Consider the following 19,485-nt stretch of genomic DNA (forward strand, 5'->3'; position numbering starts at 1 on the left):
AAATGACAGAGTGAAGACTACTCCCTCTAGGCAGCGAGGGAGCTGATTGGTGCTTGGCACCACAGTAGGTTCAACTTAAATATAAAAACTAAGGCTGGGCACAGAGGTTCACACCTGTAATCCCAGCACTCTGGGAGGCCAAGGTGGACAGATCACCTGAGGTCAGGAATTCAAGATCAGCCCGGCCAACACGGTGAAACCCCATCTCTACTAAAAATACAAAAATTATCTGGGCATGGGGGCACACGCCTGTACTCTCAGCTACTCGGGAGGCTGAGGCAGGAGAATCACTTGAACCTGGGAAGCGGAGGTTGCAGTGAGCAGTGATCACGCCACTGCATTCCAGCCTAGCGACAGAGCGAGTCTCCATCTCAAAAAAAATAAAAATTAAAATAGGCTGGGCACAGTGGCTCACACCTATAATACTAGCACTTTGGGAGGCCGAGGTGGGCAAATCACCTGAGGTCAGGAGTTGGAGACCAGCCTGACCAACGTGGAGAAATCTCGTCTCTACTGAAAATACAAAATTAGCCAGGCGTGGTGGCAGGCACTTGTAATCCCAGCTACTTGGAAGGCTGAGGCAGGAGACTCGCTTGAACCCGGGAGGCCCAGGTTGCGGTGAGCCGAGATCGCGCCATTGCACTCCAGCCTGGGCAACAAGAGCGAAACTCCATCTCAAAAAAGAAAAAATAAAATAAAATAAAAATAAATAAAAACTGAGACCCTAAGAACCCCACCAAAATCCCTAGAGAGCTTCCACGTAATGCCAACTCTTTATTTTTCCACCTTTTATATAAATTTGCCATGTCTCCCCCCTCCCAGCTTGGCAAAACATTTTTTTTTTTAATTTTAGTTTTTTTTTTTTAATAGAGTCAGGGGTCTAAACATATTGCCCAGGCTGGTCTCAAACTGCTAAGACAAAGCAATCCTATTGCTTCATCCTCCCAAAGTGCTAGGATTATAGGTGGGAGCCATCGCGCCCGGCCTGGCAACAATTTTTGATTTAAGATTTGCCACAAGGCCAGGTGTGGTGGCTCACGCCTGTAACCCCAACACTTTGGGAGGCCAAGGCGGGCGGATCACGAGGTCAGGAGATCAAGACCATCCTGGCTAACACAGTGAAACCCTGTCTCTACTAAAAATACAAAAAAATTAGCTGTGTGTGGTGGTGGGCGCCTGTAGTCCCAACTACTCGGGAGGCTGAGGCAGAAGAGTGGCGTGAACCTGGGAGGCAGAGCTTGCAGTGAACAGAGATCGTGCTACTGCACTCCAGCCTGGGTGACAGAGCGAGACTCCGTCTCAAAAAAAAAAAAACAAAAGTTAGCTGGGCATGGTGGCACACCCCTGTAGTCCCAGCTACTCAGGAGGCTGAGGCAGGAGAATCGCTTGAACCTGGGAGGCGGAGGCTGTGGTGAGCCAAGATCATCACACCACTGCACTCCAGCTTGGGCAATAGAGTGAGACTCCATCTCAAAAAAAAAAAAAAAAAAGATTTACAAGAAAGCCAGGTGAAGTGGGTCATTCCTATGATCCTAGTGCTTTGAGAGGCTGAGGCAGGAGGATTGCTTGAGGCTAGTTCAAGACCAGCCGAAGCAACATAGTGAGACCTTGTCTCTAAAACAACTATGTTTTTTATTTTAGTTTTTATTTTTGAGATGGAGTATTTTTGAGATGGAGTCTTGCTCTGTCACCCACGCTGGAGTGCAGTGGTACGATCTTGGCTCACTGCAACCTCCACCTTCAGGTTCAAGAGATTCTCCTGCCTCAGCCTCCTGAGTAGCTGGAGTTACAGCGTGTGCCACCACATCCAGCTAATTTTTTGTATTTTTAGTAGAGATGGGGTTTCACCCTGTAGGCCAGGCTAGTCTTGAACTCCTGACCTCAAGTGATCCACCTGCCTCTGCCTCCCAAAGTGCTGGGATTACAGGCGTGAGCCACCACACCCAGCCAATTTTTGTATTTTTAGTAAAGACAGGGTGTCACCATGTTGCCAGGCTGGTTTTAAACTTCTGGCCTCAAGTGATTCTTGAGGATCGGCCTCCCAAAGTGCTGGGATTACAGGCTTGAGCCACCACACCTGGCCTAAAAATTTCTTTTAAATACATTTCCAACAAATCAATGAGCTGCCCTTAAGATGTAGACTTCTTTAGGTCAGTCACTTTGAAACTGTTGGCAGCCAGGTGGGGTCTCAGGGTTGGTTTCTGTAATGCTGACCTTTGGTGCAACCATGATTCAGAAATCAACCCTGGCGTCTGAGCTTCGTTGCTAGCACAGGTGTAGGTCAGAGACATTCGAAGGAGAGCGACTCCATTTTGACTGAGGGCTGGAAAAAGAGGCTGAGACTTGCTGGGCTGCATTCTCAGAAAATTAGCCATTCCTAGCCTCTAAATGTTTACAGTAAAGGGAACAAATTAATAATGTTTTCTAAAACAGACCCAGACCTGGGAGTGTCCAGATATCCCGATATCTGGAGAACAAAGGCATTCCTCAATTTTGCTTTAAAGATAATAATATCGGGCCGGGCGCCGTGGCTCACGCCTATAATCCCAGCACTTTGGGAGGCCGAGGTGGGCAGACCACGAGGACAGGAGATATAGACCATCCTGGCTAACACGGTGAAAACCTATCTCTACTAAAAATACAAAAAAATTAGCTGTGTGTGGTGGCGGGCGCCTGTAGTCCCAGCTACTCGGCAAGCTGAGGCAGGAGAATGGCATGAACCAGGGAGGCAGAGCTTGCAGTGAGCGGAGATCAGGCCACTGCACTCTAGCCTGGGTGAAAGAGCCAGACTCTGTCTCAAAAAAAAAAATTAAAAAATAATAATAATATCGATTCCTGCAAAATATAGTAAGTAAGAAAATTAAATTTTTTTTTTTTTTGGTGACGGAGTCTTGCTGTGTTGCCCAGGCTGGAGTGCAGTGGCACAATCTTGGGAGGCTGAGGCAGGAGGATTACTTGAGGCCAGGAGTTCAACACCAGCCTGGGCAATATAGGGAGACCCCCATCTCTACAGAAAATTTGAAAATGAAAATTAGCTGGGAATGGTGGTATACGTGTATAGTCCCAGCTGCTTAGGAGGCTAAGGCAGGAGGATCACTTGAGCCCAGGAGTTTGGGTCTGCAGTGGGCTAGTGAGAGGTGACAGCTTGCTGGCAGTCCTCACAGCCCTCGCTTGCTCTTGGTGCCTCCTCTGCCTGGGCTCCCACTTTGGCGACACTTGAGGAGCCCTTCAGCCCGCCGCTGCACTGTGGGAGCCCCTTTCTGGGCTGGCCAAGGCCCGAGCCGGCTCCCTCAGCTTCTGGGGAGGTGTGGAGGGAGAGGCGCGGGCGGGAACCAGGGCTGTCCGCGGTGCTTGTTCCGGGTGGGCGTGGGCTGGGCGGGCCCCGCACTAGGAGCCGACGTCCGGCCCGCTGGCCCCGGGCAGTGAGGGGCTTAGCACCTGGGCCAGCAGCTGCTGTGCTCAATTTCTCGCCTGGCCTTAGCTGCCTTCCCGTGGGGCAGGGCTCAGCACCTGTAGCCCACCATGCCTGAGCCTCCCCCCTCACCCTCTGTGGGCTCCTGTGTAGCCCGAGCCTCCCCGACGAGCGCAGCCCCCTGCTCCAGGGCACCCAGTCCTATCGACCGACCACCCAAGGGCTGACGAGTGTGGGCGCAGGGCACCAGACTGGCAGGCAGCTCCACCTGCGGCCCTGGTGCGGGATCCACTGGGTGAAGCCAGCTGGGCTCCTGAGTCTGGTGGGGACGTGGAGAACCTTTATGTCTAGCTAAGGGATTGTAAATACACCGATCGGCACTCTGTATCTAGCTCAAGGTTTGTAAACACACCAATCAGCACCCTGTGTCTAGCTCAGGGTTTGTGAATGCACCAATCAACACTGTATCTAGCTACTCTGGTGGTGACTTGGAGAACCTTTGTGTTGACAATCTGTATCTAGCTCATCTGGTGGGGACATGGAGAACCTTTGTGTCTAGCTCAGGGATTGTAAATGCACCAATCAGCACCCTGTCAAAACAGACCACTGGGCTCTACCAATCAGCAGGATGTGGGTGGGGCCAGATAAGAGAATAAAAAGCAGGCTGCCTGAGCCAGCAGTAGCAACCTGCTCTGGTCCCCTTTCACATTGTGGAAGCTTTGTTCTTTCACTCTGCAATAAATCTTGCTGCTGCTCACTCTTTGGGTCCACACTGCCTTTATGAGCTGTAACACTCACTGCGAAGGTCTGCAGCTTCACTCCTGAAGCCAGCGAGACCACAAACCCACCGGGAGGAAGGAACAACTCCAGACGTGCCGCCTTAAGAGCTGTAACACTCACCGCAGAGGTCTGCAGCTTCACTCCTGAGCCAGCGAGACCACAAACCCACCAGAAGGAAGAAACTCCAAACACATCCGAACATCAGAGGGAATAAACTCCGGACACGCCGCATTTAAGCACTGTAACACTCACTGCGAGGGTCCGTGGCTTCATTCTTGAAGTCAGTGAGACCAAGAACCCACCAATTCCGGACACACTAGGATTGCACTGCTACACTCCAGTGTGGGCAACAGAGTGAGACCTCCTCTCAAAAAATAAATAAATAGGCATGGTGGCTTAAACCTGTCATCGCAGCACTCTGGGAGGCCTAGGCACGAGGATTGCTTGAGCCCCGGAGTTTGAGACCAGCCTAAGCATCATAGGGAGACCCAGTCTCTACAAAAAAATTTTAAAAATTAGCCGAATGCCAGTCAGGTGTGGTGGCTCATGTCTGTAATCCCAGCACTTTCGGAGGCCGAGTGGGCAGATCACTTGAGGTCAGGAGTTTGAGAACAGCCTGGACAACATGGTGAACCCCCTCTCTATTAAAAATACAAAAATTAGCTGGGCATGGTGGTGCGTGCCTGTAATCTCAGCTACTAGGGAGGCTGAGGCAGGAGAATTGCTTGAACCCAGGAGGCAACAGAGCGAGACTCCATCTCAAAAAAAAAAAAAAAATTAGCCTAGTATGGTGGTACACACCTGTGGAGGCTGAGGCGGGAGGACAGCTTGAGCCCAGAAGGTTGAGGCTGCAGTGAGCTGTGATCATACCACTGAACTCCAGGTTGGGCAACACAGCAAGACCCTGCCTCAAAATGAATAAATATGAAAATTTTATTTTTTATGTATTTATTTATTTTGAGACAGAGTCTCGCTCTGTCACCCAGGCTGGAGTGCAATGGCATGATTGCGGCTCACTGCAACGTCCGTCCCCCTGGTTCAAGCAATTCTCCTGCCTCAGCCTCCCAAGTAGCTGGGATTACAGGCACACACCACCACACCCAGCTAATTTTCTTTTCTTTTTGTTAAGAGACAGGGTCTCACTCTGTCACCCAGGCTGGAGTGCAACGGCGCGATCTCGGCTCACTGCAACCTCAAACTCCTGGGCTCAGGGGATTCTCCAGCCTCAGCCTCCCGAGTAGCTGGGATTACAGATGTGTGCCACCACGCGTGGCTAATTTTTGTATTTTTAGTAGAGACAAGGTTTAACCATGTTGGCCAGGCTGGCCTCAAACTCCTGACCTCAAATGATTTGCCTGCTTCAGCCTCCCAAAGTGCTGTGATTACAGACTTGAGCCACCACGCCTGGTCTAAAAGGTTTTTTTTTTAAAGTAATACATGTGTATTTTGCATTCTGTCCCCATTTGTTTTAGTGTAATTATTTTTCTCCCAAGTCTTTTAATAAAACTATCCTTCCAGGAATAAGCACCACATTGACATAGTGACTTGCCGCAGCTTCAGCGACCTTATTAGAGCAGCTTAGCCTTAGTCCATCTGATCCCAAATCCCACTCTGTCAGGGTTTCAGGAGGCTGGAGCGAGGACTGTCCCATCCCCTGCTGAGGTGGCTGATCAGCCAGACCGGCAGGACATCTGCTCCCAGCCTGGCTCTCGATGGAGGAAGGTGGGCCTTGATGTTGATGTCAGCCCCAAAGGCTATGGAGGGCCTGCAAACGCCACCACAGACACACACCAGCCCTCCCACAACTGACGGTGTGAGCTGTCATCAGCCTCAAGTCACTCTCATGACAGCCAAGGCCACCTCACGTCACTCCTGACCCAGAATTTCATCACCCTCGTCCAGAGGTCACAAACTAAACTGAAGGCCTGAGGGACTTGTTCACCTGGCTCTCAGGATGTTACTATCCCCCCTCTGAAATGAGTCCCCAAAACTTAAAAATTCCACAATCAGCCAGGCACAGTGGGTCATGCCTGTAATCCCAGCACTTTGGGAGGCTGAGGCAGGCAGATCACTTGAGGTCAGGAGTTTGAGATCAGCCTGGCCAACATGGCGAAACCTCATCTCTACTAAAAATACAAAAATTAGCGGGACATGATGGCGCATGCTTGTAGTCCCAGCTACTCGGGAGGCTGAGGCAGGAGAATCACATGAACCCGGGAGGCAGAGGTTGCAGTGAGCCAAGATCACGCCACTGCACTCCAGCCTGGGTGACAGAGCAAGACTCTGTCTCAAAAAGAAAAAAAAAAAAAATCCATCAATCAAATTAAAAACAAAAAAAAATTCCTAACTTCTGGAAAAAAAAAAATTAGAAGATACAGCAACTCTGGCCCTACCCTCCATGAGGCAAACTGCAGTTGCCTCATCCAGAGAGGGCATATGCTGTGCACTTCACCGCAGTCCCCACCACTCCCTATTGTCTCACAGCACAGAATCCAGCCCCATTCACTCATTTAAAGCCCACCTGATCCCTGTAAACCTCGGAGCAGGTCACTTCTGATCTAGCCCAACAACTCTCAGCACAACAGGGGAACCTGAAGCCCAGAGAGGTTAAATGACCTGCTCTTGTTCAAAGAATCAAAGAACTAGTTAGCTAAAACTAGTTAAAACTAGGCAACCTGCCTTTTTTTTTTTTTTTTTTGAGACAGAGTCTTGCTCTGTGGCCCTGGCTGGAGTGCAGTAGCGCAATCTCAGCTCACTGCAAGCACCGCCTCCCGGGTTCACGCCATTCTCCTGCCTCAGCCTCCCGAGTAGCTGGGATTACGGGCACGTGCCACCACACCCGGCTAATTTTTTTATTTTTAGTTTTAGAGATGGGGTTTCACCATGTTGGCCAGGATGGTCTCGATCTCTTGACCTTGTGATCCGCCCGCCTCGGCCTCCCAAAATGCTGGAATTACAGAAGTGAGCCACCGTGCTCACCGGCCCTGCTTTAAATTTCACAAGGACTGCCTCAATTTCAGATAAACTTCATCACATTTCTACCCTAGCTTTTCTCAAGGGAGGGAAGCTGGGAGAAGACAGAATATTGTCTCTGGTTGGCCTAAATGAAAAAGTACGGTCAGGCATGGTGGCTTACGCCTGTAATTCCAGCACTTTGGGAGGCTGAGGCAGGCAGATCACCTGAAGTCAGGAGTTCCAGACCAGCCTGGCCAACACCGTGAAACCCCATCTTACTAAAAGTATAAAATTTAGCCAGGCATGGTGGCACATGCCTATAATCCCAGCTACTCGGGAGGCTGAGGCACAAGAATCACTTGAATCCAGGAGGTGGAGGTTGCGCAGGTGAGCTGGTATCTCGACACTGCACTCCATCCTGGGAGACAGAATGAGACTCTGTCTCAAAAAAAACAAAAAAACCTGAAAAAAGTGCATTTGAAATATTTGATGCCTTCCTAAAAAAACTCCAGGAAGCACATGGACTCCCAGCTGGAATGGATCAGAGAAGGGGAAGACTTTGAAGGATCATAAAATCTGGTTTTTCAAGTGCCTGCCTAGCCACGATACCCTCTGACAGTCCTCAGATAAGGGCTTAGCACCCCTATTTCCACTCCTGCATTTCTGGGGACACCTCCAAACATCCCCCACCCCTATTCCAACAGATCTACCTTCCTTTGGGGGCTGCGGTAGGAAACCTGGGAACCAGAAGACAAACAGAAGGAAAGCAGGGCCTAATTTACAACTGAAACCACCCATGGCCTGCAGAGACAGCCACATAATGGGTCGCCCAGGGACACTGAGGGGCCAGAGCGGAGCTTGGCAAAATGCCCTATTTGTTTTCGGGAAACCGTTGGTGCTTGTTGAGTCAGATTAATAAATACCTTCAGGGTTTCCTCTGACAACATTCTCCAACAAGGGGTACTTTGAACCTTTAGGCCACTGTGAGAATCATTAACAACCCCCCACTCCTGCCCCTGCCAACCCAACCACTGCCAGTTTAACAGTGAGCTTGAGTCAGGCTCGGGCCTCAGAAAGGGTGACTGCTGGTGTCGTTAAGAGAACAAGGCACACAAAACTGCCCTAGTTCCTGCCTGAGAAACTCCAAGTTCCCTGCTCACAGGGGCCCCTCTGACCACCCTCTGTCTCTAAGGCTGGCCACCCTGGGCCAACCTCTGTGATATTCAGAGTTCGTTATTCCCTAGAAAACATCACTTCCCTAGGTGATCTGATTTGTTTACTTGTCTGTAAAAGTCTCCTCCCATCCCCCAACAAGAGAAATCACAAAAGCAGAGCCTCGCCTGATCTTCAGGCACCTCAACTGTGCCTGCCACTTAACAGGTGCTCAATAGCCAGGCACAGGGGCTCACTCCTGAAATCCCAGCACTCTGGGAGGCTGAGGCAGGAGGATCACACTTGAGGCCAAGAGTTTGAGACCAGCCTGTGCAACACGGTGAAACCCTGTCTCTACTAAAACTTTAAAAAATTCAATTAGCCGGGTGTGCTGGCACATGCCTGTAGTCCCAGCTATTTGGGAGGCTGAGGCAGGAGAACCACTTGAACATGGAAGGCAGAGGTTGCAGTGAGCCAAGATTGCGCCATTGCATTCCAGCCTGGGCAACAAGAGTGAAACTCCGTCTCAAAAAAAAAAAAAAGGTGCTCAATGAATCCATGAAAAGGTAAATCAATTGTTGTCCACTCCTAGGAAAGCCATACAGCATCAAGGCTGCCCACCTGCCCCCTTGGCCACACAGCAGGCCTGTCCAAGGATCAACCAGAACCCTAGGCCACAAAACATCCACAGCCTTCCCAGCACATGACAGGGAGTCCCAAAATCGGGGGCCTCTCTCACGTTACACAGACGACATGAGTTGCTCTCTGCTATGGGAGTGGACAATTCCCATGTCCAGACTTGTCTTGGGACAGGGACACTGCTTGACTTTTTAAAAGCCAAAACGCTACAGTATTTTTCCCAGCCTCCTCCAGTAACAACGTGCTTTGCACCCAGTTGCAAAAGGAGCTGGAGAAGAGATTCCCAGACAAACTTCCCACCCAGGACCTCAAGTCATCACGTATTCCATGAGTAACAAAAGCAACACAGGCCAGGCACAGTGGCTCATGTTTGTAATCCCAGCACTCTGGGAGACCAAGGCAGGAGGATCACTTGAGGATAACAGTTCGAGAACAACCTGGGCAACACAGCAAGACCCTGTCTCTACAAATAATTTTTTAAAAATCAGTCGGGCATTGGCCAGGCACAGTGGCTCACGCCTGTAATCCCAGCACTTTGGGGGGCTGAGGCGGGTGGATCACGAGGTCAGGAGTTCGAGATCAGCCTGGCCAAGATGGTGAAACCTCGTCTCTACTAAAAATACAAAAATGAGCCGGGCACGGTGGCGGGCACCTGTGATCCCAGCTACTGAGGAGGCTGAGGCAGGAGAATCACTTGAACCTGGGAAGCGGAAGTTGCAGTGAGCCAAGATCATGCCACTGCACTCTAGCCTGGGTGACACAGCAAGACTCCGTCTCAAAAAAAAAAAAAAAAGTAGTCGGGCATGGTGGTGCATGCCTGTGGTCCCAGCTACTCAGTAGGCTGTTAGGAGGATTGCTTGAAGAGCCCAGGAGGTTGGGGGCTACAGTGATCTGTGATTGCACATTGCACTCCAGCCTGGGCAACAAGAGCGAAACTCCATCTGAAAAAAAAGAAAAAAGGTGGCATGGCACCAGACGTGGTAGCTCGCGCCTGTAATTCCAGCACTTTGCGAGGTGGAGGCAGATGGATCACTTGAGGCCAGGAGTTCAAGACCAGGCTGGCCAACATGGTGAAACCCCGTCTCTACTAAAAAGACAAAAAATTAGCCAGGCATGGTGGTGCATGCCTGTGGTCCCAGCTACTGGGGAGGCTGAGGCAGGAGAATCGCTTGAACCCAGGAGGCACAGGTTGCAGTGAGCCGAGATCACGCCACTGTACTCTAGCCTGGGCGACAGAGCAAGACTGTCTCCAAACAAACAAAAAACAAGACGGCACGGGGCTAACCATGGTCTCCGGTAGAACTCTGAAGGAAGAAGAAACTCTGCACTCTTTGTAAACAGAAGGAAGCTGGCACATTGTCTTTTGTTGCATTTCGTTGCCTGGAGAGGGTTTATAGAGGTGTAGACACAGGTAAGGCTTCTCTGAGTTCTATGCTGGATAAGTAACTGTTTTACCACCAGAGCATACTAATGAGTGCCCTAGATCACGGGGGTGTACTGAGCCCTCTCATTAGCAAGGTGGACACTGGCAATAGAAATATCCCCTCTCCTTCCTTTCTGCTTTTCTTTCCTTTATATATTCAATAAACATTTACCAAGCAAATTCTGCACCAGGCATAGTGTCAGGCAGTGGAGAAAATAGACAAGTCCCAGAGAAAGCTAGAAAACAAACCTCGAGACAAAAATTGGGCTTCCCATCAAGATGGCTGACTGAATTGAAGCCAAACGCCACACCGTCTGCATCTATCTCCCACCCACCCAATCCCCAAACACACAAACAGGCAGGGTAAAATATCTGTTTTCAACATAACCAAGCTATAGGCAAGAAAGGGACGACTCCACATGCCAGAAATGAGGAGGAAACCCAAAGCTGAGACCAAGAGCCTGGCCTGGGAGTTTAGGGAACAGATGACTAGGACTCGGGAGAGGCAGGGAAGCCAGAAGACACCTACTTCAGAAGGTTTTCCGCTCCGGTCCTCATCCGCACGGCTTTCAGGATCTGCTGATTCAAAGCAGCTCTTTGATTCTGCAATTTACTCCGGCCGGTTTGTGCAAGGGGATTACAGCCCTGAGGAAAAATAAGAGATGCCCCTTCAGAGGTCGGCCACTCTAAAAATGATGACAGGGTTTAATATAATGGAAAATGTTTAACTTTAAAAATAATCTTTTCTGAAAACAAAGCATCTACATAGAAAATATTGAAAAGTATAAAGAAAAGTCGCTCATAACAACACAATTGCAAAACAGCCACTGTGAATTGGTCTTTCCTTCTCATCTATTTTATTTATGTAATTTATTTTAGAGACAAGGTCTGAGCTAGGCACTGTGGTTCATGCCTGTAATCCCAGAACTTTGGAATACCAAGTTGGGTGGATCACCTGAAGTCAGGAGTTCAAGACCAGCCTGGCCAACATGGTGAAACCCTGTTTCTACTAAAAATACAAAAAATTAACCAGGTGTGGTGGTGGGCGCCTATAATCCCAGCTACTCAGGAGGCTGAGGCACGAGAATCGCTTGAACCTGGGTGGTGAAGGTTGCAGTGAGCCGAGATTATGCCACTGCACTCCAGCCTCGGCAACCAAAGTGAGACGCTGTCTCAAAAATAAGTTAATTAATTAAAGACATATCTCTAGGGCAGAGTTATAAGATCAAACCTTTTAGGGCTACCCATGGGCCAGCCCAATCATCCTCCAGGACAGAAAGGCACCCACACTCTTGTGACCGCTTTCCCCCTCACTGTTACTGAGTATCTACTTTTTTTTCTTTTTTTTTTTTGGAGACGGAGTCTCGCTGCGTGCCTAGGATGCAGTGCAGTGGCGTGATCTCGGCTCACTGCAATCTCCGACTCCTGGGTTCAAGTGATTCTCATGCCTCAGCTTTCCAAGTAGCTGGGACTACAGGTGCATGTCACCATGTCCAGGTAATTTTTGTATTTTTAGTAGACACAGGGTTTCGCCATGTTGCCCAGGCTCGTCTTCAACTCTTGACTTCAAGTGATCCACCTGCCTCGGCCTCCCCAAAGGGCTGGGATGGCAGGTGTGAGCCACTGCGCCTGGCCTACTTTTTTATTTAGTAACAGCTTTATGGAGATATAATCCATATACCATACATTTTGCCCTTTTAAAATAAACAATTCATTGGTTTTTAGTATATTCAGGAGTTACAGAACCATCAATGCTATCTGATTTTTTTTTTTAGATGGAGTCTTGCTGTGTCATCCAGGCTGCAGTGCAGTGGCACAATCTCAGCTCACTGCAACCTCTGCCTCCCAGGTTCAAGTGATTCTCCTGCCTCAGCCTCCCGAGTAGCTGGAATTACAGGTGCCCACCACCACGCCTGGCTAATTTTTGTATTTTTAGTAGAGACAGGGTTTCGCCATGTTGGCCAGGCTGGTCCTGAACTCCTAACCTCAAGTGATCTGCCTACCTCAGCCTCCCAAAGTGCTGGGATTACAGGCGCGAGCCACCACGCCCATCAACCACTATCTGATTTTAGAACATTTTCATCACCCTAAAAAAAAAGCAAGTAGCCATTAGCATCACTCCCCATTTCCTTTTCCCCTTAACCCCAGCCCTAGGCAACCACAAATCTACTTTCTGTATTTACAGGTTTGCTTATTCAAGATTATTTCATATAAATGGAATCATATAATATGTGGCCTTTGCATCTGGCTTCTTTCATTTGCCATGATGTTCTCAAGGTTTATCCAGGTTGTAGCATGTATCAGAACTTTGTCCGTTTTTGTCCCTGAATAAGATTTCATTATATAGATACACCACACTTGTGTACCTTATCCATTCATCATTCATCACACAATGGGCATGGGGAGTGTTTTCACTTTTTGACTATCACGAATAAGGCTGTTTATGTGCGTACAAGGTTTTATATGGATATATGCTTTTGTTTCTCTTGGCTATAAATATAGAAATAAAATTTCTAGATCAGGTGGTTTGTTTTGTTTTTATTTTTGATTCTGTTTTTTTGAGACAGAGGCTTGCTCTGTCATCCAGGCTTGAGTGCAGTGGCTCGATCTCGGCTCATTGCAACCTCTGTCTCCCAGGTTCGAGCGATTCTCCTGCTTCAGCCTCCCGGGTAGCTGGGATTACAGGCGTGCACCACCATGACCAGATAATTTTTGTATTTTTAGTAGAGAGGCGGGTTTCATGATGTTGGCCAGGGTGATCTCGAACTCCTGACCTCAAGTGATCCGCTTGGCTTGGCTTCCCAATGTGCTGGGATTACAGGCGTGAGCCACTGAGCCCAGTCTAGATCATATGATTTATTCTATGTTTAATGATTTGAGGAACTATCAGGCTCTTCAAAGTGGTTATACAATTTTACAATCCAACTAACAGGATGAGAGTTCCAATTCATCTACATCTCACCAATACAGATGCTGGTCTATCTTTTTTATTACAGCTATCTTATGTGTGTGCTGTCTCACACTGTGGTTTTGAATTGTGTCTCCCTGACAGTTAATGATGTTGAATATCTTTTCATGAACTTATTGGCCAACTGCATATCTTCTTCGAAGAAATATCAATTCAGATCCTTTGCCCATTTTTTTTTTTTTTTGAAACAGGGTCTCAGTCTGTCACCCAGACTGGACTGCTGCAGTGGTGTGATCTTGGCTCACTGCAACCTTCACCTCCTGGGTTCAAGTGATTCTCCTGCCTCAGCCTCCTGAGCAGCTGAGACTACAGGTGCATGCCACCACGTCCGGCTAATTGTTTTATTTTTTGGTAGAGACAAGGTTTCACCATTTTTTTGCCAGGCTGGTCTTGAATTCCTGACCTCAAGTGATCTGCCCACCTTGGCCTCCCAAAGTGCTAGTCTTACAGGTATGAGCCACCACACCCAGCTCTCCTTTGCCCAGTTTTAAACTGGATTGTCTTTTTATCTGTCTAGTTGAAAATTATTTTTAATTTCTGTCAAGTTGACATGCAAAAATAGATAGCTCATTCTTCTAATTTGTATGTTTATTATAACAGTGAAGGTAAAGGTTTTTCCATATAATCTTGACACTTTAATTTCTTTTTCAACAAATTGTCTGTGTTCTCTGACCATTGTGCCCTGGGGTATTTGGATTACAATGCTTCACGCTAAAAGTTTAAGATCAGAATAAAAGCTGCATTTTAACTGAATGGTGTTCTTCCCACCCCAGACAGGTAGAAGCCTCAGGACCTGGGTTAGGCCCACATTCCTCTTTGACGCTTATCTCTAGGTCCTGCCCACTGCGGTTACTCCCTGGGAGCGGTCTGGCGGGTAGTATTACGTGGTGAAGAGACTGCCCTTTCTCTCTCCCTGAGTCACATCTCAGGCCTGCACACACCTGGCCTCTCCGACCTCTGCCCAAGCCACACCCATGGACTGGACCCCAGGGAGGGAGATGTGAGTTATCTATAGTGGAAACCTCCTCAGGAATCCCAGTATTCTCCTTCCACAGAGATTTCTCATTCTTGGCCAGAATGGTCATGGTAGCTCACAACTGTAATCCCAAGCACTTTGAGAGGCTGAGGCCAGAGGATCGCTTGAGGCCGGGAGTTTGAGGCTGCGGTGAGCTACAATTGCGCCACTGCACTCCAGCCTGGATAATAGAGTGAGACTCTGTCTCTACAAATAACAATAAAAATTTTAAAATAATAATAAAAATAAAAGACTTCTCATTCTCATTTCCCATCAGGTCACCACCTGTCCCCCACATAGCCCCACAACCTAATTTTCCCTGTCTCGCAAGGACACTTTCCCCCAAGTTCAAATTGCACAGATATTCGGAATTCGAGTTGGCTTCTGTAGACAGGCTGGAGTGCAGTGGTACGATCTCAGCTCAGTACAGCCTCTGCCTACTGGGTTCAAGTGATTATCCTGCCGCAGCCTGCTGAGTAGCTGGAATTACAGGCACCCGCCACCACACCCAGCTAATCTTTCTATTTTTAGTAGAGATGGGGTTTCACCGTGTTGGCCAGGCTGGTCTCGAACTCCTGACCTCAGGTGATCCACCGCCTCGGCCTCCCAAAGTGCTGGGATTACAGGCATGAGCCATGGCATCCAGCCCTGGAATGGATTTTAAAATTAATATCGTTTAAAGCATTAAACAGTTTCCAATTTTGTCTTTCTTCAGATTTAAGATTAAAATATCTTTGGCCGGGCGTGGTAGTTCATGCCTGTAATCCCAGCACTTTGGGAGGCCGAGGCGGGTAGATCACCTGAGGACAGGAGTTCAAGAACAGCCTGGCCAACATGGTGAAACCCCGTCTCTACTAAAAATATAAAAATTAGCTGGGCATAGTGGCATGCGCCTATAATCCCAGCTACTCTGGAGGCTGAGGCAGGAGAATCACTTGAACCCGGGAGGCAGAGGTTGCAGTGAGCCAAGATAACACCACTGCACTCCAGCCTGGGTGACACAGCGAGACTCAGTCTCAAAAAAAAAAAAAAAAAAAAAAAAAAACTTTAATGTTAAGCTATTATAATTAAATATTAAATAACTAAAATAACTGTTCATCTCTTTCCTTTCCACTTCCAAAAATGACGACGATTCAGTTTGACTCTGAATTACCTGGATCACCACTGCTGTGTTTCATTTTACAGGGAAGCTTGAATAACTAATTCCTTTACGTACATTCCCAGAGCTCAGATAAGCAGCCATTCCAACCTACGGATAAGAATGTTTTTTTTTCTGTTCGTATACTTTCCCCAACTTCTGCTGGCCTGGAATCAGTACGCCCTAACCAGCCCATAGATATGTGGTCAGGTTTCTAGATAAGGCATAGGAACACTTAGGGTTAGATTTGACTGAGTAATTGGGCCCGAAACCACATTACTTATTCCTGACAGGTAGGAATGTTGGGCTTTGCTGGGGAACACAAGAAACACCCACGGGGCTGTGTGTGGAAACTTCCCTGAGAGATAAATCTGGACAAGACTGTCAGAAAGACTCCCTGGCATCACCAGAAACTATTGGCCATCTACTAGCCCCTGCCAGGGGCTGCTCTGTAGGGGACAAGGTGGCGGGTCCACCATCCGCACCCATACATTTCTCACCCCACCCCCTATCTTGTGTAATAACGAGACCTTAGCCCTGAACAAACAGCTTCCAGAATAGCCTCTGCAACTCAGAGACAGGGATTGGTTCTCAACATAACACAAAGCCGCTTTGAAACTGGAGTGAGGGTTTGCACCAGGGACTGGGGCTAAACCTGTCACACCTGTGGGGCCAACTGAGCTGTTCTGACCTCGGGGTCTGCTGTTGACAAGTTCTACAGTGAAGTGAGACTTTCTCCTCCACAGAGTCTATCCCCTTCCCACACTAAGGTTCAGACATTTCCGTCAGTCCCGAAACTTGAAGAGTGGGCAGACAGCCGACACCCAAGAAAAGCAAGTACTGAGTGAACCCCCGTGTCATCACCAGCTTTACAGGCAACTCCTGGGGTCGGCCCGCTTATGTGGACCCTGGTACAGCATCTCGGATCCCATGGTTCTGCAGCAAGGAGGTTATATGAGCAACTTGAGATCCTAGAGGCAGGCAGTAAAAGTTGGGGTGGGATTTAAGACCCTGTCCTTCCTGCTGCTCCAGGATGAGCGGTGAGGCGGTATGAGCGGTAGGAATGCATGCAACCCCCAGACACCCCTTCACGGGTGATGGCTGCCCACCATCACCCCACATCTTTTGGGGGAACAGTGATGCCAGCCCACTCTCCCGCCTCATAGCCCATGATGGCCTGGTGGGGGCCAGGGGTGTGTGGGTAAATCCATGCTCCCCCAACATCCTTTCCAAAGGGAAGAACATCTGACTTCTGCCTGGCCCATTGGAAAACCAAAGCCTGAAGATCAGAGTCAATTGAAACCCATCAGGAAGAGGCCCTCATTGGCCTTGAACCTGGGAGGCTGTGACACTGAGCAGTTGCAGCCACCTTACCACCAGCAGAAGAGTGTCTCCCTAGACAGGGAACCAACCCCAGGTGGGGTGAGCTGAGAAACAGATTTGGCGATGTCATCTGAGCCCTGGATCAAGCTAGGCCTGAAGCCATCCCTCTGTACTTTTCATTTACAGCAACCAATTCATTCCCTTCTTTGCCTTAGCCATTTTCTGAATTGAGGTACAATTTACATATAATAAAATACACATATTTTAGGTATATAGTTCAGTGAGTTTGAACAAACATAAACCTGCGTAACCATCACTCCTATCAAAATACAGAACACAGAATATTTCCATCATTCCCAGGCAACCAATACTCTGATTTCTATCACCACATATTTTTGTCTGCTTTTGAACTATGTAAATGTAATCAGATAGGATGTAGACTTTTGTGTCTGGTTTATTTTGCTCAATACCATGTTTTCAGATTCACCCATGCTGTTTCATTTACCAGTAGTTTGTTCCTTTTTTTTTTTTTTTAGACAGAGTTTCGCTCTTGTCGCCCAGGCTGGAGCACAGTGGTGTGATCTCGGCTCACTGCAAACTCTGCCTCCCGGGCTCAAGCGATTCTCCTGCCTCAGCCTCCTGAGTAGCTAGAATTGCAGGCACCCGCCACCACACCCGGCTAATTTGTGTGTTCCTTTTTTATTGTGGGATAGAATTCTATTGGAGGAACATACTAAGGTGTGTTTATCTTCCAAAGCTATTTTGGATTAAATTTTCTAGCACCTGCAACTAAAAAAGTACTAACTCAAATAAGTTTACCTAGAGTGAAAACTCTTTTCTTTCCTTTGAGACAGAGTCTCACTCTGTCACCCAAGCTGGAGTGCAGTGGCATGATCTCAACTCACTGCAACCTCCGCCTCCTGGACTCAAGCGATTCTCCTGTCTCAGCCTCCTGAGTAGCTGGGATTACAGGTGCGCACCACCATGCCCAGCTAATTTTTGTATTTTTAGTAGACACAGGGTTTTGCCATGTTGGCCAAGCTGGTCTCCAACTCCTGGACTTAAGTGATCTGCCCACCTCGCCCTCCCAAAGTGCTGGGACTACAGGTGCGAGCCATCGCACTGGCCTAGAGTGAAAACTCTCTTTACAGGTCACTTACATGCCCTTAATGTACAGTCAGATTGTTCACCTGTAAGACAAGTATTTAAGAGCAGCACCTAGACAAAGCCCACAGGCAGGAAGACTGTACCTCCAGGGATCATTTCTACAGTTCGTTACTAGAGAAGTTTCTCTGTACGTGTACAGCAACCGTTTATATTAGTGTGGCACACACCTATCTGAAAGCTTTGAGTGCAGAAATGCAGATTCACCTTGCTTGTAACTACTGTTCTTGAGCTCATAAAACAGCTAAATAATGTGGTGTAACAACTAAATGTGTGCCCAGAGAAAAGCCTCAGAATGTTATCCTAGGTGAAATCTGTTCAGTGAACAGACAGATCACAGCTACAGTGACATTTCTGCCACTGTTACAAGTTTCTTACAAAGTGAGAAAGTGGCTGTCTAAAATCAGACAAAGGCCTGGCGTGGCGGCTCACGTGTATAATCATGGCACTTTGGGAGGCTGAGGTGGGTGGATCACTTGAGGTCAGTAGTTTGAGACCAGACTGGCCAACATGGTGCAACCCTGTCTCAAGCAAAAAATACAAAACTTAGCCCAGGCGTGGTGGCGTGTGTCTATAGTCCCAGCTACTCGGGAGTCGGAGGTTGCAGTGAGCCGAGAACTTGCCACTGCCCTCCTGCCTGGGTGACAGAGTGAGACCCTGTCTCAAAAAAAAAAAAAAAAAAAGAATTAAAGTCAGAAAGAGAGCCCTTACCAAAAACTGACCATGCTGGCACCTTGATCTTGGATTTCTAGCCTCTAGAACTGTGAAAAATAAATTTATGTTAAGTTAAAAATATATATATAAAACTGGAGGCAGGCACTTAATTAGGAAGAAAGGACAGGGTGGTCAAGCTACTCCTAGAACAGGGCAGTTTTTCTTCCCCTATGGGGGCCCTGCTCCATTCTGGGCAGTGCCTGGCACCTGCTTCCCCTCCACTACAGGCAACAGTATGGGCCCTTCTTCTGCACAGCCAAAGATAAAGCTCACACATGCAGAGGTGTTTCCAGCAAATTTAGGGCAATGTGCAAGCTTGGGATCTAAAGGTTCAGGCGTAAAACTGAGAGATGACACGGTAGGGCTGGGCCAGCTCCCAGCCAGAGAGACCTTCCCACGGGATACAGGAAGGCAGGTGTTTTTAGCTGCTTCTCCAGCAAAGATTATTTTCTCTGCCTTTCTCACTCCTTCCTGGTTACGCAATCCCTCACTCAACCACTAAACTCTGGAAAACAGAATTGCTTGTTTATAAGTCAGCCAGAGCAATCAATGAGAAAGCACAGAAAATAGCATGCAGTACCCTGCAATACACACATACATCTAATTTAACTTTTCACCACACTGGAGATTCAGGGCAGGCTGGGTGGAAAGAATCAAGCTTGTCCATGTCCATAAAAATAAAAACATGAATTCAGTACTTGTCAACAGCCCTCCTGCCCTTCCAGGATCGCTGCCAGGTGTCAGGGCTGGAGGTTAGGGCCCAGCCGCCTCCCCCGGGAATCCCAATCCATTCACACAGGGG

General features: G+C 48.3%; 1 protein-coding gene across 1 annotated transcript in view; it reads right to left on the minus strand.

Moving 5' to 3' along the window:
• The window catches only part of RHPN2 (rhophilin Rho GTPase binding protein 2), an 84,629-nt gene that overhangs the window by 52,678 nt on the left and 12,466 nt on the right, over positions 1 to 19,485 (minus strand). Inside the window, exon 2 of the mRNA XM_031003940.2 lies at positions 10,891 to 11,006. Within this exon, the coding sequence (XP_030859800.1) occupies positions 10,891 to 11,006 (116 nt within the window). The remainder of the gene's footprint in view (positions 1 to 10,890; positions 11,007 to 19,485) is intronic.

This window comes from Gorilla gorilla, chromosome 20 (genome assembly GCF_029281585.2).
Source record: "Gorilla gorilla gorilla isolate KB3781 chromosome 20, NHGRI_mGorGor1-v2.1_pri, whole genome shotgun sequence".
Lineage (NCBI taxonomy): Eukaryota > Metazoa > Chordata > Mammalia > Primates > Hominidae > Gorilla > Gorilla gorilla.